This window comes from Mytilus edulis, chromosome 4 (genome assembly GCF_963676685.1).
Source record: "Mytilus edulis chromosome 4, xbMytEdul2.2, whole genome shotgun sequence".
NCBI classification, from domain to species: Eukaryota; Metazoa; Mollusca; class Bivalvia; order Mytilida; family Mytilidae; genus Mytilus; species Mytilus edulis.
This window is the reverse complement of record NC_092347.1, coordinates 86,332,328-86,354,373: the sequence shown is the minus strand read 5'-3', so window position 1 is coordinate 86,354,373 and position 22,046 is coordinate 86,332,328. Positions and strand designations below refer to the sequence as shown.

Here is a 22,046-nt window from a genome sequence, read left to right as displayed (position 1 = left end):
TGAAATTTCATAAATAAAAAAGAAAATTTCTTCAAACATTTTTTTGAGAGGATTAATATTCAACAGCATAGTGAATTGCTCTAAGAGAAAACAAAAAATTTAAGTTCCTTAGAACACATTCATTCTGTGTCAGAAACCTATGCTGTGTCAACTATTTAATCACAATCCAAATTTAGAGCTGAATCCAGCTTGAATGTTGTGTCCATACTTGCCCCAACCGTTCAGGGTTCAACCTCTGCGGTCGTATAAAGCTACGCCCTGCGGAGCATCTGGTTATTGTTTTATTGATTATTTTTATTTGAAGACTCATCCAATTTTTCAAAGATGACTTATTTTTTTTAACATGAATTACACACAATAAAAGCAGTTATGTGGTTTACATCAGCAACTCATCAACACCCATTACCAAAACTAATTTGAGATCAACATAGTCTTCATCAATAGAACAGTGTCTATAAAACATGTAAAGGTCAAAATCATTGAAAAAAATATATAGTTCATAGACATACAGAGGCTATTCAAGATCTGGCTTCAACATTTTTTTTTTTAGTTACAGTCGTTCCTGATCCACCACAAGATTTCCAGGCCGTGGAAACAGAAAGGGGGATAACTCTGTCATGGAAACCTCCTGCAACACCTGTTACTGGATATAAGGTATTATTTTCAAGTCTTTGTGGTTAAATAATAAACCACGGATTCTTAATAATTGGATGTGATTTTGTGGGTAAATTTTTATTTTACACGAAAGCAATATATGACATAAAAGTCCTGATTTTAATGGAAATTTTATCATTTAGTGGTTAGATTCATAATTTGACAGTAACATCTACTTGTACCTATAAATATCATGCAACAACTGACACTCTAGTTACCAGTTTTTCATTGCTTAGAAAAAGAAAAGTTGATGTTAGAGTCTGTGGTGTTAAACCTAACTTTTGGTAGTCATAAGCATGTTACAATAATATCTCTAAATGAGGTTCCTGTTCAATATTTAAGAAAAAATACTGAGTTTCTGACAGTAACTGGTACAACACTAAAACAGGCAGTTCATATTTCAATTTGAATTGCTTTATATAAATAATCTATAGAAAGCTATGAACTAAGCTTGAAATCTTTATAACGTGTATGGTGTTTGTAGATATTTGTGGATGGCAAACTTCACCGACACCTTACCAAAGCAAGCATAACCAGACTGGTCCTCCACAGTATCAGTATGGACAGGGACCACATATTTGGTATCGAGTCAGTCTGTGACAGACAAGTGTCAGAGATTATAGATATCTTCTACGGAGACAACGATTCTAGAGAGGACAGAGTGTTAACAAGTCATGAATTTATTAAGTTACATCAAAGACAATACTTAGGCATCTATGATTATGACCCACAAAAACAGTCTCCTAGAGCTGATACGTCACAGGAACTGGCATTTAGTGCTGGAGATTCCATAACGATATACGGAGAAGAAAGACGGGATGGATACTTTTATGGTTGTGTAAGTAATTGTTAATTACAAAGTTCAGATGAAGATAAAACTTGTACATCATAATATAACTACAAATCTGGAATTTATATGTTTGAAGTCAGCAGATCAGAAACTGTTAAATGTCTTTATGTTTATGAGAAAGCATGCTGATTTGGATTGGAAATAACCTGCAATTCTTAATGTTTTGATCTCTTTTACCACTGTAATCAATTACCCAGAAACAAATAGTATTTTTTTTCTCTCTTTTAGTAAATGTGTGTTCATTGAAGAGATTTGCTTAATGAATATATTAATTGATTTAAACTTTTTAGTTAGTTAAGATTTGTTTTAAGCTTCATTGATTTACATTAGTTAAAGCCTTTTAGTTTATTCATAAGTAAATATGCTTCATTTTTAATTTTTTATATTCTTTTATTTTTAGGTTGATGGACATTATGGTTTAGTCCCGTCTTATTTCGTTGAAGAAATTCCAAAGACAAATAGACAGGTAAATAGTCACATCATTAACCCCTTCTTTAGACATCAGATAGCCTTTTCAGATTCCCACCCTCAACCATACATTTTCATCCAATGCATAAATAGTTAAATACAATAAAGGATAAACCAGTTGTAGACCACATTATCTATATCTTTCATTATAAGTATCTCAAACCAAATTCATGTGACATAAAAATTGGCTTGATATGACGGCCATAGTGTAAAAATTTTAAAATATATAAAAATTCAGCAATAATAGGCCAGACGATCATTCTGTCTACTTAGACCAATCAGTGACATTGGAATCACAACAGTAAGAAGACTAAACAAATAGAAAATTGAAGAGGATCAAAAAGGAAAATTCCTTAAAAGTTGTGCCAAAAATGGGTTAGACAATCAATCTCTGACTGGGTGCTTTCAATATTTATATAAAGTAAATTTATAGGAAATGAAAATATCAATGATACCTGCTTAGGCAAAATTTCCACTAGCAGTCAGTTGCAATCACCCAGGTATGCCAGAGGTGCATTATGCCTGCAAAAGACTCTTTAGTGAATCTTGAGTCTCTAATCAAGACAGTCCAAAAAACAGAGCTAATGTAAAGTAATAGTGCATCAAAATAAAAAATTATGCCAAATATGGATACGGCTAAGGCAATAAAAGCCATACTAAGTTTTAAAAAACCGATTTGTTTAAATTTTTTATGTATACATTAGATTTGATATTATTATTGATTTTTATTACAGAAATTTAATGTTGATTCTCATAAATACAACACTAGATGACATCTCACATAAAGCAGTTAAACAGTGCTACACCCAACTACTCAGGAAGATTAGAATTGGTCACATGATCCAGTGCTGACCAATGACAACAGTGCTATATAAACAGTACTAAAGAATGGGCCACTGTGCATTAGATTCTGTATCATTGTGTTGAGAAATCATTGAAAAAGTGCAATATATAAACATCTTAATTAATTATAACTTTTACTGCCAAACCATTAATATCTGTATTTATTATATGGCATCATTATGATAGTTTAACTTGACTTATTTCATTTTTTGTTTAAACCAACAGCATTGTCAAAGGCCAAACCATACAATTCATTTTAACATAGAAAGGATTGTTATCTTGCCAAAAATAATTTGTTACAGTATCTGCTGATATTTAATTTGTTATCAAACTTTCAAAATGAAAAGTTAGCCCCAAAAATGTTGGTTAGGAAATGGAATTTTTATATATGATTTTTACACAATTTATTGTCTTGTTGTTTAATATTTTGTTAAATTTTGCTATGCAATACATGTTTATGTTTTGATTAAGAAATTATATTTTGTAATCTAAAATATATTTCTAATACTTGTATATTGTTATGAATCAAACATGCTTAAAAGTGTATATTTTGTGAAATATATTTATAAGTAAAGTCTACCATTTTGTGAGTCCATTGCTTCCGATTTAAGTAAATCATTGTCAAATATTTATAAATAATCATTATTTAAGACACCTTGTAAAATCTTCATATTCATTTATAAATCATTTAATGGTTGTATCAATAAAAGAAACATTTCGGTTGTGATAATGATGATATGAATTAATGTTTCAAGGGCACATAACTCTGTTAAAGCATCGAAAGAAGATCATGTGTTTTGCAATCTCTTTGTTACAAAGCTATTTGTTATTTATATATTTTTATAAGTAAGTAATAAACATATTTTATGAAACAGAAACTGTGTGTTCCTTATTTTAAGTAAAAAAGAATAATAGTGAATATAAAAGAAAAAACATCCAAGACTTTGATCAGAAAAAAACAATATCCAATGCTTCAATCAGAAAAAAAAATCAGCCAATGCTTCAATCAGAAAAAAAACACCCAAGAAATAAAAACTTATCATAAAGAGCAACAATGAAAAGTACCTTCTGTATTTTGACCAAAACTGTCAGACCACACCTTTAAATAGAAGAATTGTTCCTTATAAAACACTGATTTTTACAATTTGTGTTCTACTTTGATGGAGTCAAACAGCAAGACTTTATAGTCATGCTGTTTCTGGTCAACTATAGGTTCTGACTGTTCAAACCTTTATTTTTTAGTTTGTGATTAGGTCAGTGTATGGGGAACCACTGACATTTGGTATGCAGTTGTTTTAGCATTAGCTCATCTTATTTCTATTAATGATGATTTGGCCTTTCTCCATCAGTCTTGGTCTATTAACTTTAAAACATTTGTTAGTTTAAATGTTAAACAGAACCACTGATGGTAAATCAGTGATAATTAGTATGCACTTGTAAAAAAGTTGGCATATATTCATTCTATGGTCTTGTGACTTTGGAACTTTTGCTTTGTATACATTTTAAAGTTTGCGATAAATCCATTTTAAGGGTACCATTTATGATAAATCAAAGATATTTTGTATTCAGTTTTATAGGCATTGACACCTCTTTTTGCCAAGGATATTATTTGGCCTTATTGACTATATCAGTTTAATGCAAAAATATTATGCGAGTTATATAGGCTCTTAAGGGCCTCTAGTTTGAATTAACAGTCTATTGAAGTGTCAGGTCAAAGCAGGCTGTCTGCTTTTTTAGAACTTTATAAAAACTCGTCAAAGATGACTGGTTAATAATTAAATATGGCAGACATATGTGTGTGTTCATAAAACAAAAATTGGAAAAAAAATATTTTGCCCATTGAAAACCAAAAACTAGAAAAAAAAAGTTCCACTTAATTTGGATAAGGTTATCTATGCCTTGGAAAGAAAAAAAAACAGATAATAATATTAACTGTTAAAAATATTAACTGCCATTAGAAACTAATCACTCATTTAAAAATCTTCATGTTTTTTTATTAAAACAAAAGAGCAGTGATTCCATCATGGCATATTCTGTTATGGTTCCATATATTGACTGCCAACTCATTACAGCCATGTTGTATCACATGACAGTCATGTGGATGATGTGTTATATGTACACCTTCACTGAAAAGAGAAAAAAAAAGAATTGGCATATATAATGTATCTATATACATTTTGTACTTGTGTGATATTAAACGTCTTATTATGTAACATTACTAGCACAAAACACCATATAAAACCACAATATGTTTTTAATATGACTGATTATTGGTTTCCCTGATTTTGTTTGTGATGAAACTATTGTGTGACTTGTATCTTTTACTTGTTCAAAATAGGGAGACACTAACATAAAGTAAATAAGAGCAAATGTTCGATTTGTTAAAACAATTTTTTTCTGCATCATTAAGTTAAAAAGTTTAAACTTGTGAATATCTATTGTCGATAGCCTTTTTCATATGATTTTAAAAAGTAGTTGTTTGAATTCTATCAATTGATTAATGTAGTCATGTATGTCAGTTTCCTGACTTAGAGGAAAATAACAACAGAAACAGTTATAATTTCATAGTTTTATGTGTTTATACCAATCCTTAGAAAACCGCACAGTTAAGAAGATTGACGGAACGTAGCAGGTAACTAGGGTTAAAACCATCAGGTTGAGTTATGATGCTGATAATAACTACAATAAAGGTACATCAAGATTGTAAATTGTATACCGGTATTCACTTATTAATGGCAGTTACCAGATATCAGTTTTGACTACTTTACATTAACCAGCTGCCTACAGGTATTGACTTCTTGATGACAGTAACCACATTCTACTTCTACATCTACCAATACGCTTCCATCATCAATAAGTTGATTATTTTGCCACTTTTGGATGCGCATTTAAGATTTGGTAGAAGTACTGACATTTATCACCTACCCTTTGGTAGAAGTACTGACATTTATCACCTACCCTTTGGTAGAAGTACTAACATTTATCACCTACCCTTTGGTAGAAGAACCGACAATAACAAGATAGTCGCATTGACTACTTACTGACATTATCCATCTTCCTATATTGACTACTTACTGACATTAACCATCTTCCCGTATTGACAACTGACTGACATTAACCATCTCGCCGTATTGACTACTTACTGACATTAACCATCTTCCCGTATTGATTACTTACTGACATTAACCATCTTCCGGAATTGACTACTTACTGACACTTACTATCTCCCCGTATTGTCTTCTCACTGACATTCACTTTCTCCCCGTATTGACTACTTACTGCTACTAACAATCTTCCCATACTGACTACTTACTGACATTAACTACCTTCCCGTACTGATTTCTTACTGACACTAACTATCTTCCCGTATTGACTACTTACTGACACTAACTATCTCCCCGTATTGACTTCTCACTGACATTAACTTTCTTACCGTATTGACTACTTACTGACACTTACTATCCACCCGTATTGACTTCTCACTGATATTAACTATCTACTCGTATTGACTACTTACTGACATTAACTATCTATCTGTATTGACTACTTACTGACATTAACAATCTTCCACTATTGACTACTTACTGACATTAACAATCTTCACATATTGACTACTTACTGACATTAACAATCTTCTCGTATTGACAACCTACTGACATTTACCATCTTCCCGTATTGACAACTTACTGACATTTACCGTCTATGTTCCCGTATTGACTACTTACTGACATTAACTTTCTTACCGTATTGACTACTTACTGGCACTAACTATCTCCCCGTATTGACTACTTACTGACATTAACAATCTTCCCATATTGACTACTTACTGACATTAACCATCTTCCCGTATTGACTTCTTATTGACACTGACTATCTCCCCGTATTGACTTCTCACTGACATTAACTTTCTTATCGTATTGACTACTTACTGACACTTACTTTCCACCCGTATTGACTTCTCACTGACATTAACTATCTCCCCGTATTGACAACTTACTGACATTACCAATTTTCCCGTATTGACTACTTACTGACATTAACCATCTTCTCGTATTGACTACTTACTGACATTAACTATTTATCTGTATTGACTACTTACTGACATTTACCATCTTTCAGTATTGACAACTTACTGACATTTATCGTCTATGTTCCCGTATTGAATTCTTACTGACAGTTACCATGCATCTTCGCATATTGACAACTTACTAACATTAATCAGATAATTGTATTGACTACTTACTGACAACACTGCATTCCATTTCTAACACATGTACACTTCTCACATAAGTCCCGGTTCACTACAGAAAATCCGTGTGCTATCCATTTTCCACCATGATGACAGCGATGCATTCCAAGTATTCCGAACCCTGTTAATACAGTTGTACTTATGTGTTAAAACATGACCTGATTCGTTACGTTATACATGTAGTATATAAATAAAAGAACTGTATAATTGAAGAAAACATTGAAGAAACTAAAAACTAGGGAGGAGGACAACAATGCTGGTTGGACCAATTATCATCTAAAGCTAGCCTGCAGTTGCTACATGGGTTTTGGTTAATGTTTTGAATTGCTTGAAATCTTATCTTCACGAAGATGTAAACATGAGTTGATTGACTAGCTTAACAGACTGGCACACGGCTTCCGTGTCCCAAGTGGAGAACCCGGCTCGTCAATATTTGTTGCATATCTTATTTAATGGTTTTCATTATTTGAAGAATATAGTGTTAATGAAAGATCTTAGATTGTTTATGTTACAATTTACACCTTTTATAGATTCGGGACGACTTAGGGCTCGGCAAATTGAATAGACACAGTCCTGTCTATTGTTGGGAACTATATGTTGCCCTTTAGATGTCTTTTTTGTCGTTGGGATGCTGTCTCACTGAAGTTTATCCCACATCTTTTTAAATTCACATGTACCTTTCGTACTAGTATTCCATTGCTAATTTCAGTATGATTATATAAAAATAAGGAAATGTAGAATATATCCATTGAGTCAACAATCCGATTTTGTTTAAAATAACAGTAACTTGTTAATTTTTTTTTAAATTCTACATAAAATCTATCGGGCGTATGACATTTGCGCCGATTTTGAAAATTTTATAAAAAAAATCTATCAAATTCAAAAGAGAATGCACGTACAATGCCGAATCTTGACTAGTCATTTTCATATCAGAAATTACATTACCTGGACGAAAAGAACAATGCAGACAGCAATGCCCAGACACCATAACAGTTAGAATTAACAGCATTGTGGTTACTGGTAAAGTAGATTTCATCTTCCTTTCCTATCTGTATACGTCTATATCAGATTTATATGACCGTCGTTTTAGCTATGTGCATCTATGTATGATGCCCTGTTGTTTACCAATACAATGTTATCAAGCTTAAGCATTTTCAAATGATTATTTTTCTTCTTAAGACCATTGCTTAACGTTTAAGAACATGATTTCTATTTGAAACAAACTTTATTATAGGCTAAGCGTATATTGATGAGTGCGATCATTTCAAATGACCATAAGTAAAATGAAAACAATTGTAGTTTAAAAAGCTGTTGTATGTCTTAGTACTTTTTTCGTTTTTACATAGGTCAATAAGTGGACTCGGTAGTTTACTTGGCATATTCATATAATATTTTTCCTACCAAACATGGACACACATTTATATGTACACAGTTTCGACAATAAAGTTTATCGACAGGTTGTAAGTATTCAAAAAGGCACTTATTAGGACCCTTTTTATAGCTGATTAATTTCTATTGTTTTATACATCACAGTGTATGGTCAAACTCTATAAATATCAATCTAAATTTCATATAAAGATAAAAATTTAAATAGAAGTCAGAGAGAAACGTTGCCATTATTTGGAAAAAGATCAATCACCATGAATCAGTCCAATCAAAAAACACCTCCCTACTATAAAAATCAGTATGTTCCTATCAATTCTAAATCCTATTTAATACCAATACTCCTTCTGCCACGTTATAACCTTCATCCTGTACATTCACAATAACACTTCTCGAAAAAAATATGTGTCTACCAAAGGGTCAAAATATAATGATGCTTAATTTATAAATTGGAAACACAAATGTAAACTAATTATGGATTCGAGGATTATGCCAAGGAATAAACAAAACGTTTGAAAAACATTGACACACTTTTCAATTTGGTATGTCATCCTTTTCTTTTCTTTTACATCACCGAAGGTGAATCATCCCCAAGCGTTTACCTGTAATCATAAACAGTTGTTCTGGGTGCCCTTCCGGATCATCGTTTTTTTGTGAAGTTCGTGTTGTTTATAGTCTTTTTTTGGAAGTGGGGTTAATATATAAATAAGAAGATGTGGTATGATTGCCAATGAGACAACTGTCCACAAGAGACCAATGACACAGACATTTACAACTATAGGTCACCGTACGGCCTTCAACAATGAGCAAAGCACATTAAGTCTGTTCTTTGGAAGGAGTTGCCGCTTTATCAAGATTGATGAAAGTCAAAATCGACGAAAAAAAACACTATATAATGTGGGAGTAGATTCATTGTGTCTGAACATAAGACTATAGTTGAGGTGAAATAAGATTGTTCTGAATAATAAAGTTATATTTGTAAGACACTGTTTATTTTTTCGGGTTCATCTCAATTCAATGAATTATAATGTTTTGGATTTTAATCGAGTAAACTTCTAAAATGAATAGGTCTGTTGATATTTAGTTTACCAGAGCACTTGCATTCTGTCGTCTCATGAGGGGTCAAAAAGATGTGGATTCATAAACATTCAAAAAAAGGTACAAAACCGTCTTCAAAACAATATAAAACGTTGACTCTATAACTGTCCAACTCTTAACCACTTTCTTTCATACTAACTTCAATGTGAATGGTAGGCGTAGATACAAGTTTCTTGTTCAAAGTCTGGAAAATCCTACTTATATAGTCCAGGACATTCTGATTTCAGTACAAATACACATTAGGCGGAGGTGTCAACATGCTGACATTGTAAACGATACCGTATTAAGGCTCCAGAATATTGATATTCCATGTACATTCTGTACTACAATGTGCTCTCATGATAACTAGTCAGCCGACTTCTAAGTGTACCCATTTGATTCTGATTTGATACTCAGGCTTTACATGTAATGTTTGATCAGCTTTTATTCAAAGAATTCTTACTCACCTTGGTACTGGTAACATCTTATTTTTGTTTTTGATGGTACAAATTAACCACAAGTTCAATTCAGGAGAAATAAAATTGAAAACGAAAATGGGGAATGTGTCAAAGAGACAACAACCCGACCAAAGGTCAGAAAATTTTGTTTGTATATAGATATACGAATATACATTTTTTTTATTGTATCAAATAAAACATAAATAAATTTCACTTTTCAAAACTTTTTATTTAGTTTTTGTGCCCTGTAGCCGCCACCATATCTATGTATGTTTTTCAGTTCCTTATACATAATTCGATGCAGCATTTTAACTGGCTTTTGTCGACATTCTTCTCCGTCCATTGCGTCACTCGCCCTGGAAAAGAAATGTAATGAAATTTAAAGTATCCGAAAGCAGATTTTGATTTCGGATCTTATGAATAAAAACATGAATATAAACATAGATATCGAAATAAACTCTTCTTCGTATAAGAAACAAAAGAAAAGAAATATGACTACTTTTGTAAGTATAACGCGGGCTATGGACTTGAGCAGTTGAACATGTAAAGCTTTTCATCAAGACAATCATCCGTATTATTATCTAAATTAACGTTCTCTCTACATCAACGTTCTTTCTTAATTTAAAAACGTTGACATTAAATAGTTGCTCTGATTAACTTTTGGACTTTTCTTCAAAGTTTGAGGTTGAACTTTGGAACCGTCCATGCTACTTTTGCCGATCCCTATCTGAATACACTTACGGACAACATCTGAGTAGTCCACTGTGTCTGCAGAAACAACTCATACAGTTTATCATTTTGGTTTTGTCATTGGGTATGTAGTCTCCTCCATAATAACAACCAAATGGAAAGGACACTATCTTGTAAAACAAAACAATACATGCATCTTAAAGAATTATAGAATAAATAAACAGAATATTTGAAGCATTCAAATATACATTTCTCTGTTTACTAAGGGAATGTTCATAGACAAGGAGTATAATGTGCTTTTATCAAGATAAAACAAATATTAAAAAAAATATTTATATACAAAAACGAAGATATCCCGCTCTGTGCTTGATTTGATCGTCTATATGTATGGTAATATTTTATCTATCGGGAGTAAATTCATTGTAATTTTTCACTGTCGGAATCATCTTGTAAAACATCACCAACACATCTATAACTAAAATAAGATGTTGATATGTGCCTGTGATTTGCTACAAGCTACATGTTTGAATGAACTGATCAATAGTTTCTGAAGGTGGCGCTTTCTTCTTTTTCGTGGAGCTTAAATGGTTTAAAATGAAAGTGTACATACCTTGCTTTTCGTAATACATGCACCAAGAGTAGCATTGTTTTTCAATTAGTACATAAAATAAAACAAAAATAAAAAACTTCATCACGTCGTAACTTCATCGATATTTTCGCTTCATAATCCATCGTAATACTATGAAGAATTGTACTTTGTAGCGGATTAAAATCATTCCAACCTGTTACACCAAATACGCAATAAAATAGTAATGTGTTCGGGTTTAACAATGAATGTTAAAACAAATAAGGCGACTCCTCCATTTAACAGTGTGCAATTTATTTTACGCGTGTCTCTAACGAAGAGTGTGTGGTCTATGTCTTAGAAACAAAGCGTCAGAGAATCTCCTCAAACTTAAGTTTGGCACGTTGAACCGCGCACGTGTAAGAGAGCACCGACATAAAAAGATGCCTTCTTGGATTCATAATTAAATTGACCTCAAGTCCCGTACTGAAGATGATATTACCTAATAAAACATCATGTATCTTAGCATAGACGAATCCAGCGAGAGGGGGGGGGGGGGGGTGGGGTTTGGTTGATTATATAGGGAATCACTGAAGCATGATTGGAGCGGCCTCATTTCGCACTTGTATATATCTACAAATGGATGGATCTTTATACTCGTTATCTGAATTACAGAGATAAGATACAAAATGCACGTGTTAATACATAAATAATAGTTCTGTAACCAGTTGGATAGACTTTAATTGAAGTATAATTTTTAATAAATCTACAAACTTTATGGTCAAATAATATTCTCTGCTGTGAATACTTTATTGAATTTAAGACTTTTGATATATGTATAGAACTTGTGTGTTAAATATCTATATCGCTTTAAAAAAAAAAGGGGGGGTACTAGACATTACATATTAATGGAATATATCGCTGATATTAGGAGAGAAGAAATTGTGGCATAATCTATCTAGTTTTGGAACATTATGCCATCACATGTCTCCACTCGCAGGCAGTGATTGCTACATCTTGTACATAATTTCATATTGGTTTCATTCCTGGCTATATGCTATTTTAAATAGCTTCATGTAACCAGTGCTTTCTTCTCCTGCTGAATTTTAAAACTTGATATAACTTCATTGATTTTTTCTGAATTATTATTCGTGTTCAAGATTTTAAAAGTGCTTTTATTTCAAGAGAATGTTAAATATTTTAAGATAATGCTTTTTTTATTGGAATTTATTTTGTGTTAATCTTATTAGATAAGCATGTGTTCTAATATCTTTATTTTGATGTGTATTTTTCTTATATGGTTCTTTTTTTTTATTGTAATGTCTTGTACATGTATGTATGCTATTGTCGATGGTTAAAGCTATCTTAAGGTCACGTTAATTGTTAACTGTACATTTGTGCAAGCTCTTAATAAAATGAACTTGCTTACTTGCCTACTTAATTTGAAAGGTCGTCACTCACAACAATGATTCGAATAAAAGACACATTGAATAAGCGTTAGGTGGTAAAAAATATACAATTCGCACTCTGGACTCATGGTATCTTTTTAATAAACCAACGATTGTGCATTGTATATCCTTTATTGAACGCTATTTAAGACAGAAACCAACAGCTAATTAGGTGTTATGGTGTAAACTTTGGTGGCATATCATTCTGTAGTGTGACATTTATTCCTCAAGTGAATCTTCGGCAAACCAAAAACTATGGTCTCAAAATTGACAATTGCTATCAACTAAAAGGGAGAAGGTACCAAGGGAACAGTTTGGGAATTTGGATGGTGGCTACGACATGTGGAAAAAGATACTACATACGAGTCATTCAATGTTTTTTTTTGTCTGTGCAGGTTTATTTAATACATTTTAACACTGATTTGTTACTATTTTTGTGATCTTTGTGTTAGTCCACGACAATGCCATTTGCTTGCACTCAGTGCATTGGTTGTTGCCTGGTTGAATTAAACCAAACAATGTTAGCACTGCATTTTTGCGTAGGCTGTGTTTGACATTCTTTCTCTGTTTTGGGGCATTACAGCGGTCAAGAAAAATTATGTATCACTGTTTTGTTTGGCGTTCAAAAGAAAACCAGACTGTTTTATATTTAAAAATAGTCTTTTTTAATGAAAACATAATAAAAAGAATTTGCTTGGTTTAAAGACCATATTTCGCTAAGTTCTGACGATCCAGAAATTGTATTTTGAAAAAAGTATTTAATACAAGTTAAATAATTCCACTATCTTGAATAAAGATAAGGCAATTAAATATAAAGCAAAACAAGTCGGAGTTGTACATAGCATGATAAACTTTTTTCTTTAAAATATTTTCATCAAATGAATGTTAAATTATGTCTCAACAGCATACGAAAAAAATCTGTTCAAATCAAATAAAGACAGGGAAACATTATTATCCAACCATAGCAAAGATTGGACACTCTATGGTATGATCCTTTTTCTTGACCACTCTAGCATAGCATCCATCCATTACTATCTCACAATCATCTGGGAACTCTGTCGGTCTACCTGCAGTTCTGTAAATATATATACTTTAATGAATGAACATTATTTTTTTTTACCAAATTCTTAACAAATATCAGAGGGTAATTAAGTATACATTGTGTTTTTGTTGTTGGGATGCTGTCTCATTGACATATACCCAAACCTCTTATCATTCTGATAAATTCGTCGATTCCGTTTTTGATGAAAGTAAACATTGTTTTTCACAGATTACAAATGAAAAATGGTATTTTAAGCATGTTATAATTGTACAGCAAATAGCGTCAAAGTATAGATTGTATACATACGAACAACAAGTATAGATTGTATACATACGAACAACAAGTATAGATTGTATACATACGAACAACAAGTATAGATTGTATACATACGAACAACAAAGTATAGATTGTATACATACGAACAACAAAGTATAGATTGTATACATACGAACAACAAGTATAGATTGTATACATACGAACAACAAGTATAGATTGTATACATACGAACAACAAAGTATAGATTGTATACATACGAACAACAAAGTATAGATTGTATACATACGAACAACAAGTATAGATTGTATACATACGAACAACAAAGTATAGATTGTATACATACGAACAACAAGTATAGATTGTATACATACGAACAACAATCGATTCCAGTAGCAACACATGCACAGTCTACACAATCAGGAGTCCACACTGTTACACTTCCCTTGGATGGAATAAGGAAGCCTATCTTATCATAGTAGCAGCCTGTAATCAATACATAACTTTATTAACTGGAAGATTCCACAAATAGTATATAACTATATTCAAAAGTCACTGGAAGATTCCACAAATAGTGCATATTTTTTCTAAGACGTTCGAACAACCTACCAATTGCTGACAAAAAATCTTTGGACTCTTTTTTTAATTCAGTAATGAACATAGTTGATATACGTATTCAACATTTTAAAGAACATTTTATTCTTAACAATAACCACAATAAACCTATTTCTCGTATCAAACATAAACCAAAAGAACTAGTCAAAGAATTTGTTTTTGTTCCGGCCGATAAAGCTGCTAATAATATTGTTATTGTTTGACGAAAATTTTACATTGAGGTTCTGAGAAAAGAAATCACCAATTCACCAACATTCCAACTGACTCCATTTTCAGAAAACGACATCTGTAACAAACATACACTTTTAGCTGTCGCTTTACAAGCAGAACCAAATACAATGAAAGTTCCGAAGCTACACAAAACACCTTACAAATATAGATTTATTTCGTCTTCAAGCCATTGTTCCACTACTAAATTGTCTATTCTTCTTACCAGTACACTTGGTATAATCAAAAACCTGATAATAAATTGTTCAAATAAGGCCTTCGAAAATAGTGGAATCAATTCCTTTGGAGTGTCAAGAACTCGTTGGAAATACTTGATAAATTGCATGCTTATATTGGTGATTTTGAATCCGTTCAAAGTTTTGATTTTTCTACCCTATATACCACATTGCCTCACATTCTCATTAAGAAAAATTCACACACCTAATTAAATGGGCATTTAAAAAGTCAGAATATATATGTTCAAACTCTTTTAGGTAATTTTTTAGTATCAATAAACAAAAAAACTATGTACATTAATTGGACATGCTTGTTGGCATGACACGGGTTATGTTCTTCTCATATATGTTATGATGGTATGATACTAAACCCCTAACGGCAAGGATTGTACCTGATGTTCATATGATGAAATCATAATCTAATAGTCAGTTTAATTGAAGTCTGGAGCTGGCATGTCAGTTAACTGCTAGTAGTCTGTTGTTATTTATGTATTATTGTCATTTTGTTTATTTTCTTTGGTTACATCTTCTGACATCAGACTCGGACTTCTCTTGAACTGAATTTTAATGTGCGTATTGTTATGCGTTTACTTTTCTACATTGGCTGGAGGTATAGGGGGAGGGTTGAGATCTCACAAACATGTTTAACCCCGCCGCATTTTTGCGCCTGTCCCAAGTCAGGAGCCTCTGGCCTTTGTTAGTCTTGTATTATTTTAATTTTAGTTTCTTGTGTACAATTTGGAAATTAGTATGGCGTTCATTATCACTGAACTAGTATATATTTGTTTAGGAGCCAGCTGAAGGACGCCTCCGGGTGCGGGAATTTCTCGCTACATTGAAGACCTGTTGGTGACCTTCTGCTGTTGTTTTTTTTCTATGGTCGGGTTGTTGTCTCTTTGGCACATTCCCCATTCCCATTCTCAATTTTATTTGATACTATATCTGCCCTTGAATTTTTACTAGATAACATTCTTGTTCCCTTTGGGGATTACGTATATCGTCAGGTCATCGGAATTCCAATGGGGCCATACTGTGCACCAATTAATGCGGACCTGTTTTTGTAATGCTATGAGTTACAATTTATGACAAAAATCAGCAAAGACCCATCGAAACAACATCTGATAAACAAATTTAATAACACTTTTAGATATTTGGATGATATTTAAGCTCTCAATAATGACGACTTAAGTATGTATACTAAAGAAATTTATCCTGTTGAACTTACTTTAAATAAAGCTAATACTAACAATGACCACTGCCCTTTCCTCGATCTTGATATTTATATCATTAACGGAAAGCTTAATACTAAAATTTATGATAAAAGAGATGATTTTTCATTTTCTATCGTTAATTATCCATTTTTATATAGTGATGTTCCCTTGTCACCATCTTACGGTGTTTATATACCTCAACTTGTACGATTCGCTCGTGTATGTAACTACGTTTTAGATATTAACGAGAGAAATTTATGTATTACTGAAAAATGATTACACCAGGGTTTTCGATATCACAAACTAGTCAAAACATTTACTAAATTTTATCATCGGTATAAGGACATCATTCGTAAATATAGCTCAACATGCAGACTTCTTATACGTTCAGGTATTTCACATCCAATTTTCTTATGGAAATATTCTTTATAAAGCACAAAAATGTCAGTATTCACCTCAGGAGCTAACAAAACCTTTAAATAGACTTATTAAGAAGGGATATAGTTACGATACTGTTGCCAGGTCATTAAAGGTTGCATATTTTGGCGTTAATTTTGATTCACTTATTGGGTCTTTGCATCGGAACTGAACACATTTATTTAAAACAAGTTGTTGGCATGACACGGGTTATGTTCTTCTCATATATGTTATGATGGTATGATACTAAGCCCCTTATGGGAAGGATTTGCCTGATACTCATATGATGAAGACATAATCTTTCAATCAGTTTAATTGAAGTCTGGAGCTGGCATGTCAGTTAACTGCTAGTGGTCTGTTGTTATTTATGGTTTTTTTTCTTCTTTGGTTACATCTTCTGACATCAGACTCGGACTTCTCTTGAACTGAATTTAATGTGCGTATTGTTATAGTTGCATTTACTTTTCTACTATACATTGGCTAGAGGTATAAGGGGAGGGCTGAGATTTCATAAACATGTTTAACCCCGCCGCATTTATGCGCCTGTTCCAAGTCAGGAGCCTCTGGTCTTTGTTAGTCTTGTATTATTTTTAATTTTAGTTTCTTGTATACAATTTGAAGTTTAGTATGGCGTTCATTAACACTGAACTAGTATATATATGTGTCGAGGGGCCAGCTGAAGGACGCCTCCGGGTGCAGGAATTTCTCGCTGCATTGAACCTGTTGGTGACCATCTGCTGTTGTCTAATCTATGGTCGGGTTGTTGTCTCTTAGACACATTCCCCATTTCCATTCTCAATTTTATTTTTATCACTATTGTTCAAGACATTTCCTGTGTTGAAGACCCATTGGTGGCCTTGCTTGGGCTGTTCGGTCGGGTTGTTGTCTCTTTGACATATTCCCCATTTCCATTCTCAGGTTTATTTGAACATCCGACATATAGTTCCTAGCTTTATCAAAGTTATTCAAACTTCTACATCAGCAGCGGATGCAGCATCTGTTTCGCCTTAGAAATTTCATTTCGCGAAAGTTGCAAAATGCATCGATTTCGTTTTTTGCGAACAGAAAATATCAGAGGCTCATCACGTGGAAATTCGGGTAGTGTCATAATTGCAAGTATTTTGCTCAGTCTTCATGTTTTTTTTAAGTTGTAGAGACTATTGTTTGTCTTTCCGTTGTTTTTTTATGTTGTACAGACTATTGTTTGTCTTTCCGTTGTTTTTTATGTTGTAGAGACTATAATAATTGTTTGTCTTTCCGTTGTTTACATTTTTTGCCATGGCTTAGTTAGTTTTTCATCGATATGTAAGTGTGAATATCTATTTGGTATTTTTTTACCCTCTTTATTTTCTTTCTTTTTTAAATATTTCTTTTGTCGGTTATCGTCCTTTTCCCTGATTTTGGCTATTGTCTTGAGATGTCCTTTTGTTAATTTACGAATTATAATTAAAATTTGAAAACTTCGTCTTTTCTTGGCATTCAAACCTATCACCTAAGTTTTAATTCCCATACTTTCTGTTCCCTATTTTTTGTTTGTTTACCCAAGCATAACATCTCCAAAACACTTCAAACGGAATTCCAGAAATAACTTACCTTTTTGTTGAATCATAAAACAAGCGCCCGTACACAGCCTAAATGAAACAGACAAAATACATAGCAAAACAAAAGCCCTCATCCTGCTATCGTGAGAGTGTCAAACCGATGAATAATGTCTATTTTCCTTACACTGTTTTATAGCGTTTTGGGATCACATATAATCCAAGTTTATTCGAAATCAAGTGTGTAATATGTCTTAAATACGTTATCCCTATTGATGCTAGTTTTAGTTACTTTTATTTTATTAATAAGGTTAAAAATAAAGAGAACTGTTACCTAAATACTCTGTTGTGATTAAACTGTGCATAGCGTCATCTTGAATCGAACTAAGAAATAGTTCAGGGCCTCCTATATTTCACCCAAATCCGTATCTCAACAGGCATATATATATATATAGTAGTTAAGCTTTTATCTATAGTGCTCACTAATGATACCACCGGTACTATAAGTATTTGTCAAACTTCAAGAAGTATGCCAAAGAGCATCACATGATAAAGCATGCTCACATGAAGCCTGCTATAAATAAACGAAGCCTGGACTTTTTTGTTGACAAAATGCGTCGAATAATCCATATACATGGCCATTACGTGTAAGAATATAGAAGTATTCGGCAATCAGGAAGTTAACGAGCAATAAATGTGAAAAGCAACACACAGAAAAGCATATTCATTTGAAGCTTGTCAACATCTGACTTGTTGTTCCGCTGAAAAGTGCGACGAAAATTTAATTGGGATGAATGTACGTAAACCACCAAACGTCCAACGTTGGGCTAGTGACTAGTGTATTAAAAGATTTTATGTGCACGTTTGTGCATTTTCCCAAACCAAAAGTCTTTGAATCACATTTGGCAATATAAATGATTGTATAATAGAAATCTGAGAGTACTATAACACACTTTTTATAGTGGTCTCAGTAGAGAACACATTTAAAATGGGTTTCATAAGTTTATAATTATTACTGTTCAGATGAATTCCGACTACAGTTTTATTCATAATAACTTTGGCACAACAGTTGGCGAATCACAGTGAAATACTATCGCTTAAGAATCTTCATAATACTAATTTGCCAAATGTTTTGTTCTTAATTGGTCAGACCAAAAATTAAATCAAAATTTCGAATTTTATCTTTAGGAAAGGCAATTTGAAAGACAGGACTCTGCATGAGTGTTTACCCTGATAACCAAAACTGTACCTTTCACTGCTAAAATTTCTTTCCAAAAATAAAAATAGATCGAAACAAAAATCACGATATTCTTTTATCACATACAGATCATGGACTAAGGTTTTATTTGGTTCATTTTTCTTAGTTGTACCAGGAACATATATATTGACTATATTTTATATATTTTATACTGAAAAGCCCATCAGATTTATTTCACGTTAGAACAAAACTGTTCCCAGGTTGTACCAGTTTATTTCGAATGGTCTTATTATACTTTCATGCACTGTCCTATATACAAATTATCTTGTTTTCCCGTTTTGACGGTTTTCAATCGTCACATGTTTACACGTCTGAATAACATTTTTAAGGGTAAAAAGTTCACAAGTCATCGGAATCTTACTTGACATGTTTATGGTTAGGCTGTTTATAAGTATAAGCATTAATAATCCTATTATTTAGTTGATTTTATTTACAACAGGAAATACAACTTTTTCTTTTGAAATAATGCTTGAATTAAAACTGATTTGTTGATTTACACTGTGCCAGATCAGGGACTTTCTATACTAAAGTATAGAAAGTCCCTGGCTAGATGTAAGGACAACTTAGTGTTTTTCAAACCAGCGTAGCATTATCATAATTAACATTTAATTTAGCTAGTGGTAACAAGAAGCACAGAAAAGAAATAAGGTACATGTAGATAAAAAAAATCCGTAAAACATACAATGATTTAAAAATAAAAGAAGAAAAATGATAAAGGATAAGACAGGTTTTGAACTTACCGAGATATTCTCTGATAGGAAATAATCAGTTCATTAGAAAAATGATTTTGAAAATTGAGGTCAAAGTAAGACGAACCCTGCAAGGCAGATATGTTCCACTTACCAACTATAATGTTCATGTTGCTTAAAAAGAATTAGAAAAACGGACATAACCACAATTGAATTAAGCAATGAACCATGAAATTGAGGCCAAGGTCAGATTAATCGTACCATACGGACATGTACATCTTTCAATCATTCCATACACCAAATATAATTGACATGTTGCATACAGTATGTGAGAAACAGTCCTAACCTCGTAACATAATGATGACCAACAAATTATGAAAATTAGGTTGAGGTCGGTGGAAACCCTTACCTACGGAAATGTACACCATACAATCAATCCACTTACAAAATATAGTTGACCTATTGCTTCTAGTTTCTGAGAAACGAACATAACCACAAAACTTTACATTGACCAATAAACCAATAAAATAAGTGAATTTGTGCTCTACTGTTCATTAATGATACTCTCGCCCGCCAACAGTATAAGGTAAAGTACAGGAATTGTTGAATGATGAATTTGAAAACGCATCACACTGTATAGACGACTCAAAAAAATCATGAAACAAAATTTCAGAAATCCATGTAATGTAGTTAATGAGAAGAATGCCACGAAAAATATACATGGGACAGATGTAAGAACTGATGGATAGACGAACAGACAAAGGTGAAACGGTATAACCCCAATTTTTTAAAGCAGGGTATAATTAGGGCAAGGTTAGATGAACCCTGCTATACAGACATGTACACCTTCATTTTTTCATCATTTTTATACAATCAATTCAGATCTCCAATATTGTTAAGCTGTTGCACATACACTAATGAACCATCTACATGATGTCAGATGAATCCTGTGTGAAAGACATGTATACCTTACAATCATACAATATACCATCAACATGATGTCAGATGAATCCTGTGTGAAAGACATGTATACCTTACATTCATACAATATCACAGATATTTACCAAAATATTAGTATGGTTATTCAGTTAGATCATAAACCTAAATTAGGTTATAATAATAAATCAAGATTCTTCATAAGTTGTTGTCATAAAATCTCTGCTTTTATTTTGATTTTTTGTTAAAGTATCTTTGTAACCTTGACCATGGACATGTAAATCTCAAACCCATTAAAATGATGGATACATGTGGAACGTCCAGCAGCAAGATATATACATATTCAGGACAAGAACATGTTAATATGATATGAATAGCAGCCCTGCTTTTGTACTAAACTGCAAAGCTGAGCCAGATTTTTAATCTGCTAGTTCACAATGTAACAGTTCTCAGGAAGACATATTACCCTTAACCCTTTTCTGCACTGTTATGGATCTATCTTAGTTTCTGTGACCTTAACCAGTTGCTGTTTAACAGAAAATCTGTGTTAAAAATATTCTTTTTTCATATAAAAACGTTACCAAAAGTTAGGTTTTAATCCTAGACTTTATCCTTTCATAAACAATAAATTTGGGTAACTGGTGTGGCAATTATTGTATGAAATTTTATGGTTACAAGCACCCATTACCATCCTTCCTAGTAAACAAGTCATCAAATACAGTTATATTTTGCAGTTTTGTGACAAGAAGAAAAGTTTGTGAAACTAAGTATTTGTCTTCATACTTTCCAAACCATATCATATGAAATGATAATAAAATCTTGTGCCCAAGCTTTGCTTACATGGATGTGACAATGCTTGGTTTCAATTTCTGTTCTGGCAATTATGATAAAAGCCAATGAAATTTTAGCATTTAAATTGTTGAAGGTGTGTATCATTAC

General features: G+C 32.5%; 3 protein-coding genes and 1 long non-coding RNA gene across 14 annotated transcripts in view; 1 reads left to right on the top strand and 3 right to left on the bottom strand.

The window, feature by feature from the left end:
* The window catches only part of LOC139520873 (GRIP and coiled-coil domain-containing protein 2-like), an 88,130-nt gene extending 84,437 nt beyond the window's left edge, over positions 1–3,693 (top strand). For 8 of the 11 annotated variants that reach the window (XM_071313889.1, XM_071313885.1, XM_071313886.1 and 5 more), the window contains 4 exons: positions 551–654; positions 1,139–1,492; positions 1,905–1,970; positions 2,707–3,693. In XM_071313889.1, the coding sequence (XP_071169990.1) occupies positions 551–654; positions 1,139–1,492; positions 1,905–1,970; positions 2,707–2,745 (563 nt within the window). In that variant the 3' untranslated portion in view covers positions 2,746–3,693. The remainder of the gene's footprint in view (positions 1–550; positions 655–1,138; positions 1,493–1,904; positions 1,971–2,706) is intronic. The other 3 variants (XM_071313890.1, XM_071313888.1, XM_071313884.1) reach the window with 1 other exon arrangement.
* Positions 3,694–4,787: 1,094 nt separating this feature from the next.
* Positions 4,788–8,155, bottom strand: LOC139520872 (uncharacterized). The gene is made up of 3 exons (XM_071313881.1): positions 8,010–8,155; positions 7,059–7,185; positions 4,788–4,941 (listed from the first exon to the last, which is right to left on the bottom strand). The coding sequence occupies exons 1-3, from the start codon at positions 8,098–8,100 to the stop codon at positions 4,812–4,814; spliced, it is 348 nt and encodes a 115-aa protein (XP_071169982.1). The 5' UTR covers positions 8,101–8,155; the 3' UTR covers positions 4,788–4,811.
* A 2,044-nt stretch (positions 8,156–10,199) lies between these two features.
* Positions 10,200–11,418, bottom strand: LOC139520871 (uncharacterized). Its single transcript, XR_011663965.1, has 3 exons — positions 11,283–11,418; positions 10,724–10,838; positions 10,200–10,338 (listed from the first exon to the last, which is right to left on the bottom strand). It is a non-coding gene; the product is annotated as an uncharacterized lncRNA (long non-coding RNA).
* A 1,908-nt stretch (positions 11,419–13,326) lies between these two features.
* Positions 13,327–18,403, bottom strand: LOC139520869 (prostate-associated microseminoprotein-like). Its single transcript, XM_071313880.1, has 3 exons — positions 18,280–18,403; positions 14,375–14,486; positions 13,327–13,760 (listed from the first exon to the last, which is right to left on the bottom strand). The coding sequence occupies exons 1-3, from the start codon at positions 18,359–18,361 to the stop codon at positions 13,637–13,639; spliced, it is 318 nt and encodes a 105-aa protein (XP_071169981.1). The 5' UTR covers positions 18,362–18,403; the 3' UTR covers positions 13,327–13,636.
* Positions 18,404–22,046: the final 3,643 nt, after the last annotated feature.

Excerpts from the sequence above, each read along its gene's own strand:
- LOC139520869 (XM_071313880.1), bottom strand. The coding sequence starts at position 18,361 with ATGAGGGCTTTTGTTTTGCTATGTATTTTGTCTGTTTCATTTAGGCTG. Across the intron at positions 14,487-18,279 it reads TTTTATGATTCAACAAAAAG|GCTGCTACTATGATAAGATA; the intron begins GTAAGTTATTTC and ends TATTGATTACAG. Across the intron at positions 13,761-14,374 it reads ACTGGAATCGATTGTTGTTC|AACTGCAGGTAGACCGACAG; the intron begins GTATGTATACAA and ends ATATATTTACAG.
- LOC139520872 (XM_071313881.1), bottom strand. The coding sequence starts at position 8,100 with ATGAAATCTACTTTACCAGTAACCACAATGCTGTTAATTCTAACTGTT. Across the intron at positions 7,186-8,009 it reads GCATTGTTCTTTTCGTCCAG|GGTTCGGAATACTTGGAATG; the intron begins GTAATGTAATTT and ends CTGTATTAACAG. Across the intron at positions 4,942-7,058 it reads AATGGAATGCAGTGTTGTCA|TGAAGGTGTACATATAACAC; the intron begins GTAAGTAGTCAA and ends TTCTCTTTTCAG.